The sequence below is a fragment of the Lottia gigantea genome (genome assembly GCF_000327385.1).
Source record: "Lottia gigantea unplaced genomic scaffold LOTGIsca_75, whole genome shotgun sequence".
Lineage (NCBI taxonomy): Eukaryota > Metazoa > Mollusca > Gastropoda > Lottiidae > Lottia > Lottia gigantea.
Window position 1 is genome coordinate 157,356 of NW_008710508.1, and position 10,724 is coordinate 168,079.

The following is a 10,724-nucleotide window of genomic DNA, read 5'->3' on the forward strand; positions in this document are numbered from 1 at the left end:
AAATCAAATAAGAGACAACAACACTATTTCTGAGATTATCTGGCTGGTTTAAATTTTGGATTAAATATGTTGAATATGTAATATATGTGAGATCTTTATGTCAAAATCTTGGTGTTGGGTCGGATCAAGATCTACAACGCACTTAATAAACACAAACTGTAAGAGTTAGCAGTTTTATTCAAAAATAAAAAATTCTCTTTCTAATCAAAACTCTCTTGGCTTGACAGGTAACAGTTACAAATGAAAAAAAAATAAAGTCAAATAATGAACAGTTATCCAGCTTAATAAAAAAAATCTCTTGACTTTTCACTTCAATTTAGAAGATCAGTATATATAACCCCATAACACAAAATTACTAGGGGATAGCCAGACAAGGTAATATAAGCCCACCGGCAGCAGTCAAAAATCTTCATTTCGATTTTTACATGATGTTAGATCAAGGGCAATAAATCAAAAATTATTCATTGAAAACTCATCAAATTCCAACTTGACTTCTATGTAATCAATCCAAATGTTCAAAACATTTTCATTAAAATCAATTGAAAAAAGTAGTCTCTATTGTGGTCACAAGCAAATGTTGACATCAAGCGGCAATGACTTTCATCAAAACATTCATCGTAAATGAGCCCAATGTTATCAATTCCAATGCTTGCACTGATTTCCATTAACATTAATTAAAAATTGTAGTCTCTGTAGAGATCACAAGCAGATTTTAATAATTGTACCATTGTACTAAGTCAAGTGTAATAACTCAAAAACAGTCATCATTAAAATCCGATAAAAACTGTAGACTCTAGAATTGTGACAAGAAAATCAAAGGTAAGTGCAATAAATCGAAAAACCTTCATCGTAAATGAGTATGTTGTTATTAATACCAATGCTCAAATTGACTTTCAATAGTCTCTATAGTGACCACGAAAAAATTTTGGCTCGATTTCTAAGTCAAGGTCAATAGCTCAAAAACCCTTCATCAAAATTGACTTAATGGCGAAATTATTAATAAAAATGCTCACACCAAATTTCATTCAAATCAGACAAAAACTGTAAAATTGCAAAGGCAATAACCTCAAAATCATTCATCGACAACTCGTCAAATTCAAACTTGAATTTATTAAAAATCCAATGAAAACTGTACTCTCTATAGTGGTCACGAAATGTTGACGGAAAGACTGACGAACAGGGGAAACAGCAATATACAACCACATACCGCGTATAAAAATAACAAGTCCACCAAAGGCCATTACTTTTGAGCCCGTTTTAACATATTGTTAACTTTTTTTTTTAATGTTTCCCATGATCTTCTTACAATCATTCCACCTTCTTCTTTAGATTTTCTTAAGGCTTCTTTACAGTCATACTTAGATGGACATGTTTTTGTCCCCTCATCAAAATATATTTTAAATCTTTTTCTTATTTCCTTTTCTTCTTGTTGTGTCCAGCAAACACGGTTGACTGAAATTGAAAAACATGAAATGGATTTATCACCTAACACTATCTTTTCAAGTGATACCAAAAATGATAATAAAAAATTAAGTTCTCAAACTTGGCCAATAAGAGTATGATATTCATCAATGGTGTCTACAGTATACAAACAGAATCAAATAAACCATAAAACTAAGTAAATTTCTGAAAAACTACAGGTTATTATTGAAAAACACTTGATAAAACGCTTACTATTTGGTTTATTTTATAATATATGAGGTACTTTTCTTGATTTATCAGATTTTACAGTATAGTTATGACACCAGACAAGTTGCCTAATGAATATTAACTCTTATTCACCAAGTTTCAATACAAGTTTCAGAATTTTGCTTTTTTTATCATTCTTAGAGGTAGTATTCCTTTAACATAAGGGCTCACAAATAATCATTCGAATATGTAAGAAAAAAAGTCAAACCTTGCTTTCGTTTAGGTTTTTCAAATAATGTATCATCATTTGGAGAGACTGGAAAAAAAAATTCCTTATACAGTTTTCATTTTACATACAGATTTTTCCTTTTATTTTCACTAAAATTAAAACAGTTGGTTATTTTGAATTTAAGCAATTTTTTTTTATTGTGTAATCTATTTTAATCTTTCAAATGATATCCCTGATTTTTTGTTCTTGTTATTTTGTTGCCTTCATTCCAATAAGTCAAAGGCAGGGTGTACCTTATTTTGGAATCAAATTTATCTTTTAAATTCGTGCATTTAACCATGAAAACAATTAATACCACCATTTGATCTGCTAACTTTAAGTACATACAAAACATACCTGTAACATCTGCGTCCGCTGGTTCCGAATTAGTTGATTTACTTTCAGGTTCTTCTATGTTTTCAAGAATTTCTAAAATAAGACAGATTTCTCTTTAACAAAAAGACTAGTCAATAAACACTCTGAAACTAGACAAAACAAATTTCAATTATGTCTTCAAAATCAAAGGAATACAACCTCTTAGAATGATCAAAAAAGCAAAATTCATATAGTGTCATAACTATACAACAGATAACTTGTATAATCTGATAAATTCTGAAAACTACCTTATATATTATATAATTATAATTACTTCAAGAAATACAAAATATTGAGCGTTTTCAAAACTAATGTGTAATTTTATGGAAAATTATATAGTCTAATGGTTTATTTGAATCTGTTTGTATTCTGCACACACATTTGATAAATATATACTCTTATTGGCCAAGTTTGAGAATTCTATTTTTAATTTTAAGAGGTAGTATCGCTTTAATAACATAGAGAGTAAGCCACTAAAACATTATGGCAGTAGATGACACAAAATGATCACTTACATGTAATTATGGGATGAGAAACAAAATTGTATGATAATTACCATCAAACTGAATTTCTGAGAGCTTCTTATTTGCATAAGTAGCTATAAGGTTATGCTCCTGCATAATCATCAATTTGGCAATATCTATCCTTTCCACCAAACCAAGAGTTTGTCTATAGTGATTTTCATGGACTCTTTGTGTGTGACCTAAGTGTCGACAAAGGTTTTTCAACTCCTGGTCAGTAAGGTTTACAATCTGAATTACAAAAGTAAATAAGAAAAGATCAATAACATACTAAGAACAGATAATTTTGGAGAGCCACCATAGTGAAAATTACATTAAACCTGAAATATCATATTGTGATGTCTACTGTGACAGGTGTTGCTGAAAAGGAAAGGCTTGCTTGCTGTTCTGTAACAACTTATGCAACCCTTCTAGTTAGACAACATACTAGCATTAGACAGTTCAGAAAGAGGTCTATTTAATATTAAAAACACATAATATATATATAAAATTGAAATAAATCTCAACAAAACTAGACTTTACCTGTGATATGGTTGCTGTGTGTTTCCTAAGATTAGTGGCCAATATTCTAGATGAGCCCCTTAGTTCAAGCCGCTCCTTTACGTTATTCAATGATTCTCCAGCACGGATTACTCCAGAACCTAGATAAAAAAAGGTTAAGAGTTCATAGAAGTGGACAGTTAAGATGTGATACTATACTAAATGATGTTTTACATTATGTAACTTTGGCAAGTTTAATTAAATCAATGTTTTCTTGGAAAAGAAAAAAAAATGAATACATATAATTTAATTTGATTACCTGTGTTGGCAAACATATATTGATTTTCTTTATTAATGTTAGATTTCAATCTGATTTCTGGATTAGACAGAAATTCTAACATTTTGATACATTCAGAAGGAATGATAACGGGCACTTTTCTTCCAGTCTGAAAAAGAAATATACAACTGGTGTATATATATTACATTACTATATCTATTTTTTGTCAAAGGAAATCATTACATCGTAAAAACGTCATTTGACATCACTTAGGAAATTTGTAGTTCATTGGTAATGAACGCACAAGATGTACTGTAGCATGTGACCAAAAATGTAAATATACCCGTATATATAAACAACAATTGTGGTGTACGATTTAACTAACTGCAAAGCGCAAATCATGAATCATAAATGTACCTTTCCCCGGATTTCTACTAACTCTTGAGAAGAAAGCAGCATTTGTTCAAATTTAGTAAGGTCTTTTCTCAAGTCGACTTCTCTTTCATCTAAACCTGGTTTGTTCAAATAAGAAGCTATGCTGTAAAAAAAAAGAAGAGGGCCCTGATATTGTGAATCAACAATTGACTTCAGTAGAGGCCCCATTATATATACCAAGATCCAATAAGCTAATCGTTAAGGCATTACATTAAAATCATGCTAATAATCCACAAACAAAAATTCAAAAAAGAAAACGAGATAGACAAAATGTGAGCAAACAAATAAAGGGGGACATAACAATTTATGGCTAAAATTTGAACACAAAGAATGAAAACCTCTTACCTCAAACTTTCAAGTTCCCCTGGCCTTCTTCTGTTAAATAGAAGAAGTCGACATTGGGTCAAAATTATGACTTCTTGATACACTTCGGTTTCTTTGGAAAGATCAATTTCTTTTAACTCCTTCACTAGATAAGCAGATACTTTCACAATGTCTTCTGGGTACAGCAAACATTTTGCTTTATTATAAAAGCCATCTTGTAGTGTTGCTTGTGCTAATCTTGTTACTTTGGTTTTCCACTCCAATTGGATCAAATTTTTGAAATCAATTGAATCTTGTTTACCCCTTTCATCTCGGGTTCGCATGCACAGACCTAATTTAATAGTGCATAGTTTGTCCACATCGAAGGATAATTTTAAGGCTGTGCTTGGATTTCTTAGCTCTTGTTCCTCATCTTCTTCGCATGTTTTTAAAGCGCATTCAACAACTCGGTCAAAATGCTCGGTAGATAAAAACTCACTCATGGATGCATTTCCATAGCCTGAGGATTCCCTCAGTAATATTAATAGTCGTGCTGAAAGTATCCTAAAACTAGTGAAGTTTATTTCTCCTCAGTTTGTTTCCGATGTTTTTCATAAACCAAACATTTCCCAAGGCCACTATAAGCTCATCATTCTTAGCCACTTCACTGATTTTGTCCCTTTTCATAGAAGGGAAAACTTCTTTAAGAACACTTTTAGAGGGATTTGTTGTTATTTGGCCTTTGATAATTTTGGACTGGATAATAGCTGATCCTGCTGTAGTTTTTTCTGCATTTACAGTTTCAGTGCTGGTAACAGAACAGCAGGATTTCAAATGCCTTGGTAAATTGTCAAGAATAATCCACTCTTTACAATAGAGACAAGGTCCATATTTTGATAGATGAAATGTATCATTATGACTTCTTCTTCCTAAAATTATTTCCCCTTTTTTCAAGGAACAAACCTGTAGGTTGTGCTGATGATTTCCTTCATTGCGAAGTTCTGTTTGTAATTTGTGTAAATTTTTTGTGTGTTCTGGGTTTGGTGACATAGCAACATCTCGTTTTAATTCAGCTATCTTTATTATTTCGGCCTCAGCCTTGTGGGCATGTTCGAGATGGGTTTGAATATTAGTTTTCAGTTTCTTGCAAAATTTACATGCATGCCTTCTATCATAAGGTCTTCCAAGAGATGAATTTATATTTTTATATAAAACTTTGATAAATACTTCGTGGTGATCTACATCATATAAACGCTCTTCCTCATTCACCAAACTAACAGCTTCATTTTGCTCTAATACGGTATTATTTAATGAACATGGAGTGGATTTAAATTTATCAGTGTCAGAAACTTGAGGAATTCTGTTAATGTCTAGTTCTCCTTCACATTCATCTGAGGTTTCATCTTCACTATTTGGTACAAAATCGGGATCATCTCCAGATTCATCAGTCAAATCTGTGGTTTCTTCTGAATGATGACAATCTTCAATAATAAGTAGAGAGTCAAGAACACAGTCAACAGTTTCATCATCAATTTTATTTTCTACTTTGGTTTTATTATTACTTTCATCATCAATTCTATTTACTGCTTTGGTTTTATTACTTTCATCATCAATTCTATCATCAAGTCTATCTTCTGCTTTGGTTTTATTACTTTCATCACCAAGTCTATCATCAATTCTATTTTCTGCTTTGGTTTTATTACTTTCATCATCAATTCTATTTTCTACTTTGGTTTTATTATTACTTTCATCATCAATTATATTTTCTGCTTTGGTTTTATTACTTTCATCATCAAGTCTATTTTCTGCTTTGGTTTTATTACTTTCATCATCAATTCTATCATCAATTCTATTTTCAGCTTTGGTCGCTTTGGTTTTATTACTTTCATCATTAAGTCTATTTTCTGCTTTGGTTTTATTACTTTCATCATCAATTCTATCATCAATTTTATTTTCTGCTTTGGTTTTATTACTTTCATCATCAATTCTATTTTCTGCTTTGGTTTTATTACCTTCATCATCAATTATATTTTCTGCTTTGGTTTTATTACTTTCATCATCAATTCTATTTTCTTTGGTTTTATTACTTTCATCAACAATTCTATCATCAATTCTATTTTCGGCTTTGGTTTTATTACTTTCATCATCAATTCTATCATCAATTATATTTTCTGCTTTGGTTTCATTACTTTCATCATTAATTCTATCATCAATTATATTTTCTGCTTTGGTTTCATTACTTTCATCATTAATTCTATCATCAATTATATTTTCTGCTCTGGTTTTATTACTTTCATCATCAATTCTATCATCAAGTCTATTTTCTGCTTTGGTTTTATTACTTTCATCATCAATTCTATCATCAATTATATTTTCTGCTTTGGTTTCATTACTTTCATCATTAATTCTATTCTGTAAATCAAATCCATTTATGTCATTATTTTCAACTTTCTCTTCTTTATTATATCCTTGATTACTGAAAAACTTTGCATCACTCTTTTTCTTCTTTAGTATTTCTGAAAAATATCATAGCAGAGTTTAATATATAAACTTCAACACCAAAGTGCATGTATTAACCAAATTAAGTGGTCATACAAACTGCAACCCCTTAAAATATGTAGATACTCTCTGAATTTTGAGGCAGTTTTCACTCCATAAGGGGCAATCTCCAAAAGGTTGCCTACCCTCTATTTATTTTTAGATGCTATGATTTTTAAATAAATGATTTTCTTGATTGGTGATAAACTTTTTTTTAAAGAACTGAGCATGCAGAAAAGTAATATTTTAATCTAAACATGTAACTAACTCTGTAAACATTTAAACTTTAATAAAATTAAAAAAATTTTTTAACAATAACAATAAAAAATAAGGATTGAATATATGTAAATTACTTGAACTAGACATTATCAGAAGACTTGCATCTTGAAATGATATGCCTACAACTTTAGATAATGGAGTTATGTTTCTGTAAGGGAATAAATTTACAAAAGTAAACATTTGTTTACAAATAAAGAAAAAAAGAGATTTATATATGGAAGAGTGATGAAAAATTAGAGAATAATTTCCTTTTGTGACGTAATGTAGTCTGAGTAGTGTATATTTTCTTCTTAAAAGGCTTAAATGGTATTTCATTAATTTATGAAATTTGAACAAACAAAAAACAAAAAAAATACATACACTTGATTCTCTTCAAAAAATCCAATGGTGACTTTATTTTCAGAAACAAAATTAACAATATAGCCAGGCCACCATACACCATACTGTAGAGGACATAATACAATATCACCTAAAATTTCAAAATACAAGATAAACTGATTCAAACATATTAATGTACAATTTAATAAATGTGGAAATATGCTATTTGATAGGCTAGCTGCTAGATTTGTTATAGAACCAGTATCTTTAACTTAAAGTTTCAGGAACTGTAAGAAATAGGTTTTGCAGTCGTCATGAATTGATAATGTAGTCAATTATATGCGAAATATAAATAGTCAATAAATGAAGTGAAATGCGCTTCGCATATTAATATGATGATCATCAGTTTCAAGGAGCATGTTCTCAGAGATCAAAAGTCAGATTTATAGACAATCTGTATTCATAGTTCATGTTTAAACTCAGGTTGCAATATAAAATTCTAGGATTATGGTCTTTAAATATTGTTACCTTTCTTAAAAACATTCTTACTTGTCGCTTTTGCCCTCTTTTCACAAGACCCTAAAATAAAACATTCACTTGATAAATATACAGTACATGGGATGAACTAAAAATATCATTTGTCAAATTCATTAACCAAGTGATCCATTTCTAATTGGAATTAATAAATCACAAAATTTAGTATCCACAAGTCCAAATTTAAGGAGTTTACACAAGTCCAAATTTAAGGATTTTACACAAGTCCAAATTTAAGGAGTTTAAACTAGTCCAAATCTATAGAGTTCATACAAGTCCAAATTTAAAGAGTTCACACAAGTCCAAAATTAAGTGTTTACATAACCTTGAAATTTGAAAGTTTACCAGACTCAAAAATTCAAAAATAAACTGCTAACTTTTATAGATCAACATTGATTATAAAATAATAATGCTAGGGGCTAGCCTAAATTTTCTCTGAGATCTAGGTAGATTTCTAAAATAAAATCACTTAAATTAAAAAGTTGATTTCAGCTCAAGTTAGATAACTTCTTATCAATCTACTGCTCTCATTTTCATAAAAAAAATTATTATAAAAACAGAAATAAAGAAATCAAGAATATAGCTTTAGAGCTTGGAACTACAATCCAAGATAAAGGAGTTAATAAAAGATCATATTGCAAAAGGAAGCCACTACCAGTAATAGGACTCACTTAAGCCAAGTCTGTATTCCACTTTTGAAACAAAAAGTCCCATCTCCTGAATGTCATACATATGATAAATGCTATAACACACAGAACTATCAAAATGGCACTCAAAATGGCTATTTCAACCACTGAAATTGTCCATGTGGTTTCCATTTTTTATCTAGAATGATAGGAATATAGAAGAATTATGGGTATTAAAATTTGTCCAAGAAATAAAAATGAATTAAGTGTTAATTTTTTATTTAGTCATGTACTTGATCACACATTAGTATTATGTCCATCATTTTTTTTTTTTTTTCTTTTTTTTAGTCATTTGTATATTGTTCATTGTATCTATGTTTGTCCCCATGTCCTACATTTATAACTTACATTTGTCTGTTGTGTTAAATATTGGGTACTTTGGTACGTAATTTTTAAATTTGAGAGGTTTACTTTAAAAGCGATAAAATCTTATGACATTGATTGGCTGTTTTTGTTTTTTTCTTTCTTGCCTTTGTTTGGTTGAAATCATAAAAAATAAACAAGACTTGACAATATGGGATTTAAGCACAACCATTGTCACTTTTACAGAAATTGACTCAAATAGAACTCTTAAAATAAAGGTCAAACAAATTCCTGTGGTTGTGTCTTATTGATATTAATACTTACCACCAGCTACTGCAAGGTTGGAACCTTTTCTTTTTCTTTTTGTTGCTCTTAACATGTTTGTAACATGCTGATTTCTAAAAATGAAATTTTAATAATTCATTTTAAGTTTAAGAATTTTTACCTCAAGGAGGATGCGAACCTACGGCACCTAAATGCCTAGCAGATGGCAATCCAACTCACTACCAACTGAGCTATTCCACTGCCACAAAAAGACAGTGTTCAAACCCAGGGCTAGGGAGAAGTATTGACGCTTACACTGTTTGAGGTTAGGTTTAGGGTTTAAAACAGTTTTTTATATCATAAAACAAAAAATTGCTGTCTCTAAATCTCATGTTTTGTACAGTTATCTCGATGAATAAATATTTTAAAAGTTCATATTAATCAAATTCAATCCAAATTTTCCTTCGATTCTAGCATTGAAATAAGGTAATTTTTGTAGATTTCTGACATTTCAATGGCTGATGTCATGTGTCCTGAACACTCTACTACGAGCACATTAAATAAATAATATTTTTCTATAAGATTTGATTGATATAGAATTGAGGAGCACATATAAAACAAAAGACAAGACAATATCATGGAATATAACACACTTCTAGGCAATGGAATGTTAGTTAAGCACATGGAATGTTATATTCCATAACATTGTCTTGTGTTTTGTTAAATATTTTTCTAATCTGGAAAATAACATAAGTCTAAAGTCCAAGAGTTAACAAAAGTAGGCCTACTAAATCTGGGTGAAAACATTTACTTGAAAAAACAAACAAATTAACTCCTACTTACTTTCAGATGAGGCCTGGACTTCTTCCCTTAAAATTGCGCCGTAAAATAGCTCTCTGATTGGCCCTTTTTCCTACCTCCTAAAACTGCGCCAAAAACAAATTGTGGCTTTTTGATTGGCTCCTAAAATCTACCAATGAGATTGCAATATTTTTCATTTAAATTAACTACATACAAGACTGACCCAAGGGAGCTAATTCCAATTAAGTCTAATGAAATGATGGACAGCAAACTGTCCATGTTTAAGGAGTTCATTCATCAAGATAAAAATTAACTCCTTATGAGTGTCCATTTGAAATTTTACAGATAGTTTAAGAGTTAAACTCTTAAATTTTTTTTAACTCTTAAGTCTGGACCAGACCAATTAGTTAACACATAAACACTTGATGTTAACACGGACGGACGGACGGACGGACGGACGGACGGACGGACGGACGGACGGACAGGGGTGGCGACAATAAAAATTTATGGCTGCAAAAGAACACTGTAAAGATGTACGTATTGCTCAGAATGAGTGCGAATGGCAGCTAACTGCAAATACGACCCTTCAAGAGTCAGCACAAGATACTATGTATTTGATCATCATTTAAGTTCAACACATAAGATTTGAACGACATATAGAAGCGAGGAGCACATATAACAAAAACACAAGACAATATTACATCTGATGACGA

General features: G+C 30.5%; 1 protein-coding gene across 1 annotated transcript; it reads right to left on the minus strand.

Annotated features, from left to right (window-relative positions):
• Nucleotides 1-1,240: 1,240 nt before the first annotated feature.
• LOTGIDRAFT_168393 (hypothetical protein) lies at nt 1,241-9,325 on the minus strand (the record flags this gene model as incomplete). Its single annotated transcript, XM_009066283.1, has 12 exons — nt 1,241-1,452; nt 2,255-2,326; nt 2,829-3,024; nt 3,316-3,434; nt 3,593-3,719; nt 3,968-4,088; nt 4,331-4,767; nt 5,252-5,769; nt 7,180-7,253; nt 7,466-7,574; nt 7,952-8,002; nt 9,271-9,325. 12 exons carry the CDS (start codon nt 9,323-9,325, stop codon nt 1,241-1,243), a joined length of 2,091 nt encoding a protein of 696 aa, XP_009064531.1.
• Between the last annotated feature and the right edge of the window lie 1,399 nt (nt 9,326-10,724).